The 18,441-nt window shown below is 42.7% G+C and overlaps 1 protein-coding gene across 1 annotated transcript in view; it reads right to left on the bottom strand.

Annotated features, from left to right (window-relative positions):
* Window positions 1-18,441, bottom strand: part of LOC137369180 (transient receptor potential cation channel subfamily M member 6-like) — a 201,362-nt gene that overhangs the window by 127,732 nt on the left and 55,189 nt on the right. Inside the window, 2 exon segments of the mRNA XM_068029967.1 lie at window positions 10,848-10,901; window positions 12,287-12,421. Of these exon segments, the coding sequence (XP_067886068.1) occupies window positions 10,848-10,901; window positions 12,287-12,421 (189 nt within the window).

Here is an 18,441-nt window from a genome sequence, read left to right on the forward strand (position 1 = left end):
TGGATGGTATGCAGAAGGCTTTAACTGTGTTATACCTAAATTACCCATATCTTCCTGAAAAACTTTAGACATAAAATTGGAACCTTGATTCGACTGAATCTCAATCGGTAATCCATATCTAGTGAACATAGGAACATAGGAGCAGGAATAGGCCATTCAACCCATCGGGCCTGCTCCACCATTCAATATGATCATGGCTGATCATCCACTTCAATGCCTTTTTCCCACACTATCCCCATATCCTTATATGTCATTGGTATTTAGAAATCTGTCAATCTCTGCTTTAAACATACTCAATGACCCCATAGTCCTCTGGGGTAGAGAATTCCAAAGATTCACAACCCTCTGAGTAAAGAAATTTCTCCTCATCTCTGTTCTAAGTGGCTTCCCCCTTATTTTGAAATTGTGTCCCCTGGTTCTAGACTCCCCAACAAGGAAAACATCTTACCTGCATCTACCCCTGTCTATCTATCCCTTTAAGTATTTTGTAGGTTTCAATGAGATCACCTCTCATTTTTCGAAACTCTAGAGAATACAGGCCCAGTTTCCCCAATCTCTCTTCATCGGACAGTCCCACTGATGAAGAAGTGGGTTAACTTCTCTACCACTACCTTAGTAGAAATTGTTCTCAAGGGAATGGCTTCTGGGAACCAAATAGCCATATCCATGATAGTGAGCATATATTGGTGTCCCGCCTTTGTTTTTAGTAAAGGTCCTACACAGTCTACCAACACCCTGCTAAAAGGTTCCCCAAAAATTGTTATGTGAATTCGAGTTGCCGGTTTTATGGCAGGTTGCAGTTTTCCCACAATCTATCACGTTTGGCACATTTTACAAAACTGCACCACGTCCTTGGAAAGACCTTGCCAGTAAAAATGTCAGCCTCTATGTGATTGGGTCTTCCAGATCCCTACATATCCCACTATAGGAATTTCATGGGCTATCCTGAATATTTCCCAGCGATACATGGGCTGTACCACTATCTGATGAACAACTGTCCATTCTTCGTCCACAGGTCTGTGATGAGGTCTCCACTTCCTCATCAGAATCCCATTTTTAATATAGTAGCCTTCTGGAACTCCCTTTGCCTCAGCTTCAGTTAGACCTGACTGTGACACTTTATTTTACTCTGAATCAGCTTGCTGAGCCTTCATCTGAGAAGACTTACTGAACATTTCCTTCAGATTGTCCAAAGCTCCAAAGAAAGTGTCAGATATTCGACTATCTGACTGTGATGCCAATTTTACCTCCAACAATGGAACTTGTTTAGCTATTGCTCAGGTCACTACACATGAAGGAAAATTTCCTGGAATCTTTTCCTGCAACTGTTCTGTTTCTTTGACTTCACTTGGTCCATCTGTGATTACTGGAGAAGCTACTACCGTCACTCTGGCCAAATCATTCCCCAGGAGCAGATCAACTCTTTCTACAAGAAAACTATGGACAACTCCTACAGTTACCATTCCAGACATTAGGTCACACTCTAGGTGCACCTGATACAAAGATACAGGTATATGATCGCCGCCCATACCATTCACTTAATCCTTGGCATTCAGTGTGCTCTCTGGTGGAAAAATTATGCATTTCTGCAGCAAAAGAGTTTGTGTGGCTCCTGTATCCCTAAGTATAACTATAGGTTTACCTGCCTCACTTGGGGGATAAGGAGTTACTTTTTATTTTGACAAGAATTCCCTATAACTCTCAGGTATCCTGTTCACGTCCCCTGTTCTCACAGCGGTTTTTGTATTTGGCCTTACACCTGCAGTCAGAGTTACAGCCTGATCTGCTGTACTCTCAGTCAGGGCCCCTTTCTCTACATTGGCTTTGTGTACCCCAATAAGTCCCATGGGTTTACCCTGCAACTTCTAGCATTCTGCACGAAGGTATCCCATCTTGTGCAATGGTAACACTTAGGCTTTCAGACCTCACTGCCACCCTCAGCATCTTCCTTTCTGGCCTGAGGAGGAGATCCCGGGGCAGTCCCAGATGTCCCTTCTTGTCCCCGGCTACTTGCCTTCCTTTAACCCTCCCATCTTCTATCCTTCTTGGGTTTGTGGGGGTGACGGACAAAGGGTTTGGGCTTGTAAACAAGCTCGTACTCATCAGCGATTTCTGCTGCCTGTCTGGCTGTTGAAAGTTTCTGGTTCTCTACATGGGTTCTCACTAACAAAGGGAGTGAATTTTTAAATTCTTCCAGGAGAATTAGTTCCCTAAGGTTCTCATACATAGCCTCTACTTTTTAGTGCCCGCATCCAACGATCAAAATTAATTTGCTTTATCCTCTCAAATTCTATGGAAATCTGCCCAGGCTGTCTCCAGAGGTTCCAAAATTTCTGCCTATAAGCTTCAGGAACTAACTAATACGCAGCGAAAAATAGCCTTTTTTGGCATCTATAATCTGCAGAAGCCTCCTCAGAAAGCGTGGCATAAACTTCATGAGCTCTGCCCATCAACCTGCTTTACACAAGCAGTGTCCAGCTTTCCTTCGGCCGTTTCAACTGTTTGGCTATCTTTTCAAATGAAATGAAAAATGCCTTTATGTCCCTTTTCTCAAATTTCAGGAGGGCTTGTACAAATTTAAACAGCTCTCCACTGGGACCTGGGCTGGAGACAGATCTTTCCTCATCAGAACTTTCACTGGAGTCCAGACCATCCCTTTGTCTTAGTTCCATCTTTTTAAATTCGAACCCCCTTCTTTCTCTTTCTTTTTCTTTTTCCCTTTCCTTTTCCTCAACTTCAAGTTACTTCATTGTCAATTCTCTTTCAAGCTCAAGTTTTTTCATCTCCTTTTCCTGTTCAAGCTCAAGCTGCTTCACCTGTAACTGAATTTTAGGTAATACAACTGAACTACCATCTGGTTTGCCTTTTTCTTCTTCCAATTTAAGATGCAGTGCTTTCTTAGCCCCTGTTTTTAACAATAATGCCAACAGGTCTGCCAAATCCTTTAGTCTAACCTTGGTTAAGTTTCTCAAATCACTCAGGGATACATCCTCCTTCCCCAGAAAGGTTGTAGCAACTGACACAGACATTCCAGTGGTGTAAACTTTACTCTCATGCACAAGAAACCTGTTTTATTTCCTTTTTTTTTCAATTATTATTACCACCCTTACAATTGTACGTCATCGGCATTGGGTTATCCCGCACAGAGCCCCCAATTATATGTTACAACCGAGGTAGCAGGAGTGCACTGCCTTTTCTAGTTCCACTTCTCCACAGGTCACAACATATATTTATATGTTTACTCAGTTACCGATACGGTCAATCATATACTCTACTCTTCATCCCAGAATAAAATATACCAACCAGGTTTCTTTAATAAACAACAAAATTATCAATTTATTATAAAACAAGACATAACCAGTAACAAAGCAAAGCATTAACACACAGAGTGAAATATGAAAGCTGCCTTTAACCTTAGACACACACACAAACACACACACACCAGTTAACCGAAAAAAAAAGATTTTCAGTTTAGAGCTCTGTTACTAAAAGAAGACAAAAAAGAATACTTGGGTCAAAGACTTGCTAATTCTTGAAGAAGAAAAGAGAAGATATAGAAAGATGTAAGTTGTCCCTTATTGTTTTGGTATCCCAAATATGTGTAGATGGCTGTCACTGGCATCTTTCTAGAACAGTTCTTCTCAGTTTGGCAGGCTTTCCAGGCAAAATGTAGCATCAGGGGTTTCTGGCAGGCCTTTCAGGAGGAATGCAGCATCAATTTCTTGATTTCTTACACTCATTTCAAAGAACGTCTCAAAGAGATGGAAAAGCTGAGCTTGGGGTGACTGCTGTCTTGGCTGGTTTTTAAAACTTCTTTCAAAACACTCCACACCAGAACTCACTGCCCAAAGCAAAACCAAAAACATCATCTCAAGAGTCAAGCCTGCTGACTCTATAAATCTTGACCTGTCACTTCTCTGTAAACATCTTCCCCAGGTCAAAAAAGCCCATGCTGGGTATTTATCTGAAGCCAGGTGACTTCCAGCAAATGTTGTTTTCAAACAATACCTCTCAGTGTCCCTTCAGTAACCCCAGTGGGAAAAAAATCCATGGAATCCTTTTCAGTTTTCCCAAATAAAGCAACGTTCATAATTCTAAAATACGAGTCCTCAAAAAAATACTCAACAAAAAACACAGAAGTACTTTCATAACAAACTGTACAATAGCCTCAGTTTCTGATCAGGTGAAGGGTATTAAATAATGCTGCCTTAGTCATATGAATAGGATTTAAATGGAGGGGGCAATGACAGAGAGGGGGCAGCCGCTCCGACCCCAGCAACAGCGTCCGGCACCACTGCGCAGTTGACGCCGCCATTTTTAAAGAGCTTCAAACCCTGCAGTTTAATTTAAATTTTTAAAGGTCCCGCTGGACGTAAATTGTACATAAAACTTTATTTAAGCATTGAATCCCCTTTCACATCCCCCACTGAATTCACCATAAATAAAATGACTTCTCCCCCCGAAAACTACTTTTCAATATGCTGACCGTTCACCCCCCCTTCAGCACCTTTGACCCTCAAGCCCGTCCCACCATCCCTACAGCCAATTACAACAGTTCTCCCCTATTCCCCCACCACCCTGAAATTTTCACTCCTCCCCCCTCCCCATCATTGTGGGAGTTCTGGCTGGCCAGCCAGTGTACTGTGTGGGATGGCCATCGCTATCGGGTGGGTAATTATTCTTTCATTCTAATCTCATTTGCATATTAAGATGAAGGTCCCGCCGGGGCCGCACCGAGGCGTCGCCGCCGCCAGTAAAATACGGCGGGGCCTCCTTGGCATCGGTGGTCGTTGCGGGACTCTCCCGTAAGAATTTTCCGGGCCCCCCCAGCATGATCACCGATGTCAGAGGGCTCATAAAATTCAGCCCTTAGTATCAGTTTGGGTGAAGTTAAGAAACAACAAGGAGCAGAAAACATTGTTGCTGTCGTTTACAGGCACCTCAACAACAGTTGCAGTGTAGGGAAGAATATAAATCAGGAAATTTGAGATGCAAGTAACTGGGGTAATACAGAAATAATGGGGTACTTTAATTTTCATATGGACTGGGCAAATCAATTTGTTGTAATAATGTGGAGGACAAGTTCATAGAAGGCATTCAAGATAGCTTTCTTGATCAGTATGTCAAGGAAGCAACCAGCAAAGATGCTACTTTGGATTTAGTATCGTACAATGAGAAGGGATTAATTAATAACCTTGTAGTAAAGGAGCCTCTTAGGAAGAGTGATCACAATATGATACCATTTTATATTGAGTATGAGAATGATTTAGTTAAGTTTGAAACTTGGGTCTTAAATCTGAACAAAGCAAACTACATAAGTTTGAGGGATGAGTTGGTTAAAGTAGATTGAGCAACTAGATTAAAAGATTTAACAATTGATAGGCAATGGCAAGCATTTAAAGAATTAATCCATGATTCACAAAGTTTATGGCATTTCCGCAAGGAATAAAAGCTCCACTGGAAAGTAGTACAACTATACAAGAGGTTATTACACAAAATTAAGGCTCATGAGATTGGGGGTGATATATTAGCTTGGATTGAGAATTGCTTAAAGGACAGAAAACAGAGAGCCTAAATAAATGGATCATTTTCGGGTTAGCAGGCTGTAGCTAGTAGGGTACCGCAAGGATTAGTGATTGGGCCTCAGCTGTTTACAATCGACATCAATGTTCGGGCTAGAGAAAGGTTTGTAGTGGAGTTTCCCAGGGTCAATGTTGGGACCATTCCTCTTCCTGATGTATATTAATGATCCAGACCTTGGTTTACCATGCACAATTTCAAAATTTACTGAAGATACAAAACGTGGAAGCATTGTGAACTGTGAGGAGGATAGTGTAGAAATTCAAAAGGACATAGACAAGTTGGTGGAATGGGTAGACAAGTGGCAGATGAGGTTCAATGTGGAGCAATGGGAAGTGATTCATTTTGGTAGGAAGAACATGGAGACAGAATATAAATTAAAGGGTACAACTTTAAAGGAGGTGCAGAACAGAGGGATCTGGGTATACATGTGCATAAGTCATTGAAGGTGGCAGAACAGGTTGAGAGCGCAGTTAATAAAGTATACTGTATCCGAGGCTTTATTAATAGGGGCATAGAGTACAAGAGCAAGGAGATTATGTTGAACTTGTATAAGACACTAGTTCGGCCTCAGCTGGAGTATTGCGTCCAGTTCTGGGAATAGCACTTTAGCAAAGATGTGAAGGCATTGGAGAGAGTGCAGAAAAGATTCACGAGAATAATTCCAGGGATGAAGAACTTCAGTTATGAAGATACATTGGAGAAGTTAGGACTGTTTTCCTTGGAGAAGAGAAGGCTGAGAGGAGATTTGATAGAGGTATTCAAAATAATGCGGGGTTTGGACAGCGTAGATAGGGAGAAACAGTTCCCACGCATGAAAGGATCGAGAACAAGAGGGCACAGATTTAAAGTAATTGGCAAAAGAAGCAAAAGTGACATGAGGAAAAACTTTTCACGCAGCGAATTGTTGAGGTCTGGAAGGCATTGCCTGAGAGTGTGGTGCAGGCAGGTTCAATCGAGGCATTCAAAAGGGAATGAAAGACTGTTATCTGAAAAGGAAGAATGTGCAGGGTTATAGGGAGAAGGTGGGGGAACAGTATTACGTGAATTGCTCATTCGGAGAGCCGGTGCAGGCAGATGAGCCCAGTGGCCTCCTTCTGCCCTGTAACAATTCTATGATTCTGTGATGACTTAGCCGATGGGAGCAAGTATGATGTATTCAAGTTTTCTGACAACGCAAAGTTGGGTGGGAAAGTAAATGTGAGGAGGATGCAAGAAGCTGCAAAACAATTTATACAGGTTAAGTGAGTCGGCAAAAACTTGGCAGATGGAATATAATGTGGAGAATTGCGGTGTTATCCACTTTGGGAGGAAAAATTTAAAAAACGGAATATTTTTAGATGGTGAGAGACTGGGAAATGTTGGTATTCCGAGGGATCTGGGTGTCCTGAATCACAGAATCACAGAAAGTTAACATGAATGTACAGCAAGAAATTAGGAAGGCAATTGGTATGTTCGCCTTTATTGCAAGGAAGTTGGAATATAGCAGTAAAGAGGTCTTACTGAAACTGTCAAGGGTCTTGGTGAGATCACACCTAGAGAACTGTGTACAATTTTAGTCTCCTTACCTAAGGAAGGATGTACTTTCCTGAGAGAGTATGCAACAAAGGTTTACCAGACGGATTCCTGGGATGAGGGTATTGTCCTACAAGGAGAGATTGTGTAGAAAATGTCTATATTCCCTAGAGTTTAGAAGAATGAATGGTGATCTCATTAAAATGTACAATATTCTTAAGGGGTTTGACAGGGTAGATGCTGGGAGGATGCTTTCTTTGACTGTGGAATCTCAAAATAGGGGTCTCAGTCACAGAATAAGGAGTCAGCCATTTAGGATTGAGATGAGGAGAAATGTCTTCGTGCAAAAGGGTTGTGAGCTTTTGGAATTCTCTGCCCCAAGAAGTTGTGGATGATCAGTCATTGAGTATATTCTAGTGAGAGATCGATACATTTTTGGATATAAAGGGAATAAAAGGATATGGGGATAGTGGAATAGGTCTAGCTGAGGTGGAGATCAGCCGTGATCTTATTGAATGGCAAAGCAAGTTTGAAGGGCTGAATGGCCTATAACTGCTCCTAATATATATGTTCTTATGTTCTTAAGCAGGAATAACACTGCTGGTGCCAGCCAGATTACCTATTTGGACGTCCAATCTCTCTACCTCAATTCCCCACCAGGACGGTTTGAGGGCTCTCCGCTACATCCTTGAACAGAGGCCCAACCAGTCCCCATCCACCACTACCCTCCTCCGCCTGGCTGAACTTGTTCTCACATTGAATAACTTCTCCTTCAACTCCACTCACTTCCTTCAAGTCAACGGTGTTGCTATGGGTACCCGCATGGGTCCTAGTGTCTTTTTGTGGGATATGTTGAACATTCCTTGTTCCAGTCCTACTCAGGCCCCCTTCCCCAACTCTTTTTCAGGTACATTAATGACTGTATCGGTGCCGCTTCCTGTTCCCGCCCTGAACTGGAAAACTTTTTCAACTTTGCTTCTAATTTCCACCCTTCTCTCACTTCTACATGGTCCATCTCCAACACTTCCCTTCCCTTCCTCGACTTCTCTGTCTCCATCTTTGGGGATAGGCTGTCTACTAATATTAATTAAAAGACCACAGATTCCCACAGCTACCTCAACTACACTTCTTCACACCCTGCCACCTGTAAGGACTCCATTTCATTCTCACAGTTTCTCTGTCGCATCTGCTCTGATGATGCTACCTTCCACGACAGTGCTTCTGATATGTCTTCTTTTTTCCTCAACTGAGGATTCCCCCTCACTGTGGTTGACAGGGCCTTCAATTTAGTATACTGTATTCGCTGCTCACAATGTGATCTCCTCTACATTGGGGAGAACAAATGCAGATTGAGTGACTGCTTTGCATAATACCTCCACTCAGTCCGTAAGCATGACCCTGAGCTTCCGGTTGCTCGCCATTTCAACAACACCCCCCCACCACTCACATCTCTGTCCTGGGATTGCTGCAGTGTTCCAGCGAACATCAACGCAAGCTCGAGGAACAGCATCTCATTTACATACTGTAGGAATGCTACATCCTGCAGGACTGAACATTGAGTTCAATAATTTCAGAGCATGACAGGACCCCCATTTTATTTTTAGCTAGAGTCACAGAGCGATACAGCACTGAAACAGGCCCTTCGGCCCACCGAGTCTGTGTCGACCATCAACCACCCATTTATACCAATCCTACATTAATCCGATGTCCCCTACCACGTCCCCACCATTTTCCTACCACCTGCCTACACTAGGGGCAATTTACAATGGCCAATTTACCTATCAACCGGCAAGTCTTTGGCTGTAGGAGGAAATCAGAGCACCCGGCGGAAACCCACGCAGTCACAGGGAGAACTTGCAAATTCCGCACAGGCAGTGCGCAGAACCAAACCCGGGTCGCTGGAGCTGTGAGGCTGCAGTGCTAACCACTGCGCCACTGTGCCGCCCCTAGTTATTTTTTCTTTTTATTTGTTTATTTTATTTTAGTTTGTTTCTACTCTGCCTACCCACTGTTTTTGTATGTTTGTGCTTGGAGCCAGGGCTGTTCATTTTACAGTCAATTGACACCCTCTCTGTACCAATGCTTTGTCTTTCACCACACCATTAACATATTGTTTGCCTTTGCTCCATGACCTTCTGGTCAGTTATTCTCTGTGACCTTGTCCTATCAACACCTTCTCTTTTGTTATCTCTTGCCCCACCCCCACTTTACTTGCTTAAAACCTTTTACATTTCTAATATTTGTCAGTTCTGATGAAGAGTCACTGACCTGAAACGTTAACTCTGCTTCTCGCTCCACAGATGCTGCTAGACCTGCTGATTATTTCCAGCATTTCTTGTTTTTATTTCAGATTTCCAGCATCTGCAGTATTTTGCTTTTATACCTATTTAATTCTGCCTTTCAAATCTTTCTTCCCCCTCATAGTGCTTTAGAATCTTCATTTTTGGTACAGATTGCAGCGGAGAAATTCTTTTTCACTTTGCAAAACTTCCATTAAAATAACTTGATTTACTTTGCAAAGGGCACCAAGCCTTTCATCCACAATTGACAATTAATCCAAAAAAGTGCATATGTTTACCCTCTTATCATGGAAACAAAATAGATATGTTTCAGTTATTCAGAGCAAAAGCAAATGTTTACAGATGAATATGAATGTGATCCATTTTTCACACATCCAAATGATCACATTTGCAAAGGAAGGGAAAATCAGGATGAAAGAAACCTGAAATAACAACCATCAAAAAGTTCTATAGTGTAATGTGGAAAATCTAAAACCATCTCCACACACTGCACACTGACCATGTTACCTAACCAAGTTACAGAAGACAATTAAAGGATTTGATATGGTAGATGGAGAGAAACTATTTCCACTGATGAGAAGTCCAGAAGGACAGAATTAGAGCTAGGCTGTTCAGAGTTGATGTCAGAAGGCACTTCTTCACACAAAGGATAATGAAAATCTGAAACTCATTCCCCAAAAAGTTGTTGAGGCTCAATTAATTGAAAATTCCAAAAGTGAGATTGAGAGATTTTCATTAGCTAAGGATAGCACAGCGGCGCAGTGGTTAGCACCGCAGCCTCACAGCTCCAGCGACCCGGGTTCAATTCCGGGTACTGCCTGTGTGGAGTTTGCAAGTTCTCCCTGTGTCTGCGTGGGTTTTCTCCGGGTGCTCCAGTTTCCTCCCACAAGCCAAAAGACTTGCAGGTTGGTAGGTAAATTGGCCATTATAAATTGCCCCTAAAATAGGTAGGTGGTAGGGAAATATAGGGACAGGTGGGGATGTGGTAGGAATATGGGATTAGTGTAGGATTAGTATAAATGGGTGGTTGATGGTCGGCACAGACTCGGTGGGCCAAAGGGCCTGTTTCAGTGCTGTATCTCTAAACTAAACTAAACATATTAAGGATCAACAAACCAAGCCAGGTAGATGCAGTTAAAATACAGTTCAGCCATAATCTAATAGAATAGCGGAACAGGTTCAAGGAGCTGAGTGGCCTACTCGTGTTCCTATGCTCCTATCATTACACATAACGAGTTGTCTCACAATAAAGGAGAAACGAAGGCCACTCCTGAATGAAAATGCTAACCACTAAGGATGACCACTTTCCTTAAGCACATATAACCATGTCATCCAAACTTGAATCTTAGATCTTTACAGAATTGAGAATCGGTCTGGCAGCAGTTTATCGACAGAGTTTCACAACACTGCTTGCACTGCACAGTAATTTTTTCTCCCTGAAATCAACTTTACCTGTTTCATGTCTCGAACCAAGTGATGCAACAGGAGATTAGTTGGACCTTGTTTCTATGGAATGAATCATTGATAAGTCAGTACATTTTCAATGAAGATGCAAATAAAAAATAATATTAAAGATTAACTATCACGTCAGCACAGTCCAGGGATCAAAGCTGCTCCAGCATCTGCAAGGCTCAAGTGAGGAGTGTGATGGAATACTCACACTCACAAGGATGGGTGCAGCCACAACACTCCAGAAGCTAGACACTAACCAGGACTGACCAAATTATCTGATCAGCGCTGCTGCCACTAGACTCAATATCCAGCTCTTCCACCATTGGTGCACAGTGGTTGTCGTGCATACTGTTGTGAGATTGCTTTAATGGAATATGTAAATAGTGAGTGTGCATCATCACTGCAGAAAGTGATGTCATACAGTATGTGACACAGCGGTAGGAGTTGTGTAGATCCCTTATAAGATGTGCATGTAGAGATTTCTTGCAACTTGTATATATGTGGGATCGGAATTCCTCCCCCCCACCCCCCTCCCCAACCCCACTGCCACAACTGGACTTTAAACCTGGACTTTGTGGAGTATGGGGAAGGAATCCCAACCCCCACGGACACTAGTAATGTGAATGAGAGCCAAACCTCAACACAAAGCACACAGAGGCAGGCTACATTCCGAAACACCTCAGCACATCAGGCAGCATCTCTGAAGAAATAAAAACGATCAGTGTGTTTCAGGTATAACCACAGTTCAAATGAAGTGTTACACCTGATTTTTATTTTGTTCCTTTCTGCACAGATGTTGCCTGACCTGCTGAGCGTTTCAAGCATTTTTTGATTTTGTTTCAAATTTCCAAACCTGACAAATATGCAGCAGGACCAGCCTGCTCCTTGTGACTTCTGTTTTGAAGTTCTGTTCCCTAGCTGACTAGGCAGCCCATCCAGCTTTCGTACCTTCCCCCTGCCTGTAGGAAGTACAGCAAAAAGGTAACTGTTGAAGAGGCAAGGATGAGGAAAGATTAAGAAAGAGGAGAAAAAGAGAAAGTAAAAAAGAAAGAGAAGAGAAATGCAGGAGAAGAGGAAACAAAAGTGAAGGAGATGAGAAATAAATATGGAAAGTGAGAAATGCATGAATAGAGAAGAAAAAGAAAAAGAACAGAGGTGTAGGAGGAGTAAGAATTAATTTTTTTTACAGATTTACCAATCCCAATATAGAGGGAGGCAAGAGTTTGAGAACCATTGAATTGGGTAGTTTTTAAAATACTTATTTAAAGACTGAGAATTGCTTTGAACGAGCCATGTGCAGAAGAATCTGGCTGGGGCAGCCATGTGTGCACATCGGCCCCTGGTACCTATACCAGCCTTCTGCTGTGGCTATGCTGTGCAAGTAAATCTTTTTGGTAACATGTACGTATGAATTCTAAGTAAATAAATGGTGTGCTGACCGTATTGTAGAGTTCCTCGAGCCTGGAGATGGTGAGAAAGCGATGCATGCTCACACCATTCTCGATCAGTAGTTTCACAAAGTTCACCCGATCCATTACCAGAGCATCAAGCATGGCCTGCTCGAGGGACCCCACCTACAACACAATCAAATAAAACATGTTGCAAGAGTTGAATCTCTCATTACAACCCCAAATCCCTGAATTACACTTGAAAGGTTTCCAATTAAAACCATTGACTTGCTTTATCAAAGCAAAGCTATCATACAGCTCAAATATGGACACAATAATTAGTATGTAAAGTACGATGTGCTTTATATGTTTGTCAATTATGTTAGCAGGCAAAGTGAAGATTCCAAAAGGCAGAGCAGGTTAATCAGGATGTGAAATGGAAAATTAGGTCCTTCCTGAAATGCTAACCTCTCCTCTTAAGCATCTGATCAATCTGCTAAGCCTTTCAGTACTTTTGTTCTTGTTCAAAGTTTCCAATATTCACAGGCTTTGTTTGCCCTCTCCTCGGTTTCAACTGGTGGTGGTTGTAATCGGAAAGCTATTGTCCTCAGTAGTACTTTTGTAATGCATACTGAGTTACCACATCGGAGTAGATTTTACTCCAGGTATGAAACAGGCCAGTCATGGGCAGAACATCCACCTATTCCTGCCAGCGGGAAGCCTGAGCCATTTTGGGGGCCAGACCTCATTGCCATGCCACAAGCAAGCCACATTGCCCAAGCAGGTTACCGACTCTGGGTCAGTCAGGAGGTCAAACCAGCCAGCAAGCAGATAGAACCAAGGGTGGGAGTGAGGGAGGGGCAACAGGTGACTGATTATGGCCCACAGTATACTTGTGGAACCCAGAGGAGCACTCCTGCTCCTCTAGCCCCAGAAAAATAATTCTAAACTTACCTTCTTGGGTCTTTTCTGTCTCACTGCCCATTGGGGACTGTAGGAAATTCCAGTATTTGGAAGCTGCAGTATGTCTGGGGAAATTCCCTGGCTTCCCAAGGAATGGCACCCATTATACACTTATAACTAAGTTATAAGACCTCATTGGAGCTATTGAATCACAGAATCGCAGAATCGTTACAGTGCAGAAGGAGGGTGTTCAGCCCATTGTGGCCGGATCGGCTCTCCAAAAGAGCAATTCCCTCAGTTCCATTCCCCGCCTCCTCCCCATAACCCTGCACATTGTTCCTTTTCATATAACTGTCTAATTCCCTTTTGAATGCTTCAATTGAAACTACCTCCACCACATTCTCAGGCAGCGCATTCCAGAACTTAACCACTCGCTGCGTGAAAAAGTTTTTCCTCATGTCACTTTTGCTTCTCTTACCAAATACTTTAAATCTGTGCCCTTTTGTTCTCCATCCTTTCATGAGTGGGAACAGTTTCTCTCTATCTACTCTGTCCAGACCCCTCATGTTTTTGAATACCTCTATCAAGTCACCTCTCAGCCTTCTCTTCTCCAAGGAAAACAGTCTTCACTTGTCCAATCTATCTTCATAACTGAAATTCCTCATCCCTGGAACCATTCTCATGAATCTTTTCTGTACTCTCTCCAACGCCTTCAAGTCTTTCCTAAAGTGCGGTGCCCAGAACCACCTGAGGCCGAACTAGTGTCTTATACAAGTTCAATATAACTTCCTTGCTCTTGTACTCTATGCCCCTATTAATAAAGCCCAGGATACTGCATGCTTTATTAACCTTTCTCTCAACCTGTCCTGCCACCTTCAATGACTTATGCACATATACACCTAGGTCCCTCTGCTCCTGCACCCACTTTAGAATTGTGCCCTTTATTCGTTATTGTCTCTCCATGTTCTTCCTACCAAAATGAATCACTTCACATTTCTCTGCATTGACCTTCATCTGCCACCTGTCTGCTGACTCCACCAACTTGTCTCTGTCCTTTTGAAGTTCTACAGCTGAGATCTGGCTTGAGTACCATTAAGGTCCTTGGAAAGGCTCCAAACGTTACCCAGGCTAGTAAAAAGGCATATTGGCTCCCTTAGGAGCTAAAGAGTAAAAAGGAAACAGCTCTCTTAGACCTGGGATAGGTTCCTCTACTGGAGTCATTGAGCCATTCTGACATCCACTGGCAGATTGGGGTGTTGGCCTCTGAAATGCCTTTACAGGTGTCGCAGTCCACCCATAACCATGTAAATGACTGTACCCCCATAACTTGGGACAGGGTCTGCAGCCTTTAAGTTGGCCAGAGGCATGCTCTGCTCCACCGTACCTTAACCCACACATTTACTTTTTACAACTTTATCCTTCCATTCTGTATTATTCAGTGGTTCCTGCTGAAAAGTGTACTCTATGGCCATCAGGTGATGAAAGAATTAGGTTTGGCTGGGATACCTTTCACAGTCACATAGCTTTTTCATACTCACTATCAAGAAGGCATATTCTCCTTTGCTCAATATTTTTAGTGAAAAGGTAGACACAATTTTGTACCCACCTCTACCTTTTTGCTACAAATGGCAAACAGATGAAAATTTAGCTCGATATGAATAGGGATTCTTGGCACCTGTGGAAGCATATCCAGCCACAGTCAGCACTTTCAGTAGAGGAAGAGGAAATGGTGGGTAAATAAAAAGGAACTCACAGTTACTTCAGGGATCCCCATAACTTTGTAAGTCCTTTTGATTTTCACAACGTAGGTTGTCGAGGAATAAACGTTAATCAGTTAGGTAGTTAATCGTCCCTCTCAGGAGTGGAGGGAGGAGAGGAAAGAACACTTCAAAGATCTTGGCTGAAATCACCAGCTGCTGTTAGTGATGTCCTCAAAGAGGTTTCTCACATCAGAGCTAAAAGTAATAGGCTGCAAAAGCTGAACTTTCCTTTCTGCGCAGAAGGATGAAATCAATAAACACAGCAAAAGGTTTTTTTTGGAAAAAAAACAGGTACTATCGACTGTACATACTAGCTGTTCAGATTTCTCCCAGAAGGTACTCATTGTGCAAGTATGACCTCAGAGATACATAATCAAAAATCACTGATCCATGGTGTGATTTTTGCCTGTATGTTATAGACTTCCGCAAAGACTGAGAGCTGGGCAATTAGCATAGTACAGGCTGTACTCAGGAGACTGCAGTATCAAGACATTTTCTTACCATTGAATGCTTTTTACAGAAAATTGGTTATTTTAGAATTTGCAGGTGTGCTACTTTGATTGGAATGTTGCACTAATTGTGTCCTTGGAGTCTTTTCTTTTAAATATACTGTCAACCTGGTATTCATAAAAGGTATGTCAAGGGAATTCTATATCAAATGTTACCCATGTTTTCTGCTATCACCTACTTATAAACATCATATCAGCACTTAGGATGTCCCAAAGCACTTCACAGATAATGAATAATTGCTGAATTACTGTTACTGTTGTTATGTAGGAGAATGCAGTTTTTGCACACAGCAAGATCCCATAATAAGGTGTTTGACCAGTTAATCTGCTGTTGGCGACACTGGTCACAGGAGGAAGATTGCCAGGACAATTCCCTATTCTTCGCAAAGTGCATGGAATTTTCAATGCCCACCCGAAGAGGTAGTCAGGCCTTGGTTTAACATAAAAGCAAAATACTGCAGATCCGGGAAATCTGAAACAAAACAAAAGGTGCTGGAAATACTCAGCAGGTCAGGCAGCATCTGTGGAGAAAGAAGCAAAGTTAACGTTTCAGGTCTGTGACCTTTCATCAGAACTGGCAAAGGTTAGAAAACAAAGAACAAAGAACAGTGCAGCACAGGAACAGGCCATTCGTCCCTCCAAGCCTGCGCCGATCTTGATGCCTGCCTAAACTAACACCTTCTGCACTTCTGGGGACCGTATCCCTCTATTCCCTTCCTATTCATGTATTTGTCAAGATGTCTCTTAAACGTCACTATCGTATCTGCTTCCACCATCTCCCCTGGCAGCAAGTTCCAGGCACTCACCACCCTCTGTGTAAAAAACTTGCCTCGCACATCCCCTCTAAGCTTTGCCCCTCGCACCTTAAACCTATGTCCCCTAGTAACTGACTCTTCCACCCTGGGAAAAAGCTTCTGACTATCCACTCTGTCCATGCCGCTCATAACTTTGTAAACCTCTATCATGTCGCCTCTTCACCTCCGTCGTTCCAGTGAAAACAATCTGAGTTTTTCCAACCTTTCCTCATAGCTAATGCCCTCCAGACCAGGCAACATCCTGGTAAACCTCCTCTGTACCCTCTCCAAAGCCTCCACGTCCTTCTGGTAGTGTGGCGACCAGAATTGCACGCAATATTCTAAGTGTGGCCTAACTAAGGATCTGTACAGCTGCAACATGACTTGCCAATTTTTATACTCTATGCCCCGACCGATGAAGGCAAGCATGCCAACATTTCAACACTCCCCCCTGCTCTCATGCTCACATCTCTGTCCTGGGATTGCTGCAGTGTTCCAGTGAATATCAACGCAAGCTCGAGGAACAGCATCTCATCTACCGATTAGGCACACTACAGCCTGCCGGACTGAACATTGAGTTCAATAATTTCAGAGCATGACAGCCCCCCATTTTACTTTCATTTTTAGTTATTTTTTTCTTTCTCTTTTTTTTTTACATTCTTTTTTACATTTTTTACAATTTTTTTTTTGCATTTTTTTCATTTCATCTTAGTTTGTTCAGTTTGCTTACCCACTGTTTTTTTTCAGGTTTGCACTTGCTGCTGTTCAATATTCAGTGTATTAACAGCTAATCTGTACTAATGCTTTGTCTTTCAACACATCATTAACATATTGTTTGCCTTTGCTCCGTGACCTTTTGGTCAGCTATGTGGCCTGGTCCAATCTAGATCTCCTTTGTTATCTCTTGCCCCACCCCCACCTCACTTGCTTATAACCTGTGACTTTTCTAATATTTGTCAGTTCCGAAGAAGGGTCACTGACCCGAAACATTAACTCTGCTTCTCTTTCCACAGATGCTGTCAGACCTGCTGAGTGGTTCCAGCATTTCTTGTTTTTATTTCAGATTTCCAGCATCCGCAGTATTTTGTTTTTATATTATTATGCCGTATGCCTTCTTGACTACCTTATCCACCTGCGTTGCCACTTTCAGTGACCTGTGGACCTGTACGCCCAGATCTCTCTGCCTGTCAATACTCCTAAGGGTTCTGCCATTTACTGTATACCTCCCACCTGCATTAGACCTTCCAAGATGCATTACCTCACATTTGTCCGGATTAAACTCCATCTGCCATTTCTCCGCCCAAGTCTCCAACCGATCTATATCCTGCTGTATCCTCTGACAATCCTCATCACTATCCGCAACTCCACCAACCTTTGTGTCGTCCGCAAACTTACTAATCAGACCAGCTACATTTTCCTCCAAATCATTTATATATACTACAAACAGCAAAGGTCCCAGCACTGATCCCTGCGGAACACCACTAGTCACATCCCTCCATTCAGAAAAACACCCATCCACTGATACCCTCTGTCTTCTATGACCGAGCCAGTTCTGTATCCATCTTGCCAGCTCACCTCTGATCCCGTGTGACTTCACCTTTTGTACCAGTCTGCCATGCGGGACCTTGTCAAAGGCTTTATTAAAGTCCATATAGATAACATCCACTGCCCTTCCTTCATCAATCATCTTCGTCACTTCCTCAAAAAACTCAATCAAATTAGTAAGACACGACCTCCCCTTCACAAAACCATGCTGTCTCTCACTAATAAGTTCGTTTGTCTCCAAATGTGAGTAAATCCTGTCCCGAATAATCATCTCTAATAGTTTCTCTACCACTGACGTAAGGCTCACCGGCCTATAATTTCCTGGATTATCCTTGCCACCATTCTTAAACAAAGGCACAACATTGGCTATTCTCCAGTCCTCTGGGACCTCACCTGTAGCCAATGAGGATGCAAAGATTTCTGTCAAGGATTAGGTTTTAAGCAAGTGAAGGGGAGGGGGAGTGGGAGAGAGAACAAAGGGGAAGGTGTTTGATAGGGCAGAAGGAGATTAAATAACAAAGCTATCCTGGGGTAAAGGCAAAGCGTGTGTTAATGCTTGTGGTGAAAGACACAGCATTATTCCAGAGAGAGTGTTAATAATGAGCATCTCTGACTGCATGAAAAGCAGGCACATGGTTAAAAAATAAAATATTAAAAAAAGCCTGTCATGCTCTGAAGTTATTGAACTCAATCTT

The sequence above is a fragment of the Heterodontus francisci genome, chromosome 4 (genome assembly GCF_036365525.1).
Source record: "Heterodontus francisci isolate sHetFra1 chromosome 4, sHetFra1.hap1, whole genome shotgun sequence".
In the NCBI taxonomy this organism is placed as follows: domain Eukaryota; kingdom Metazoa; phylum Chordata; class Chondrichthyes; order Heterodontiformes; family Heterodontidae; genus Heterodontus; species Heterodontus francisci.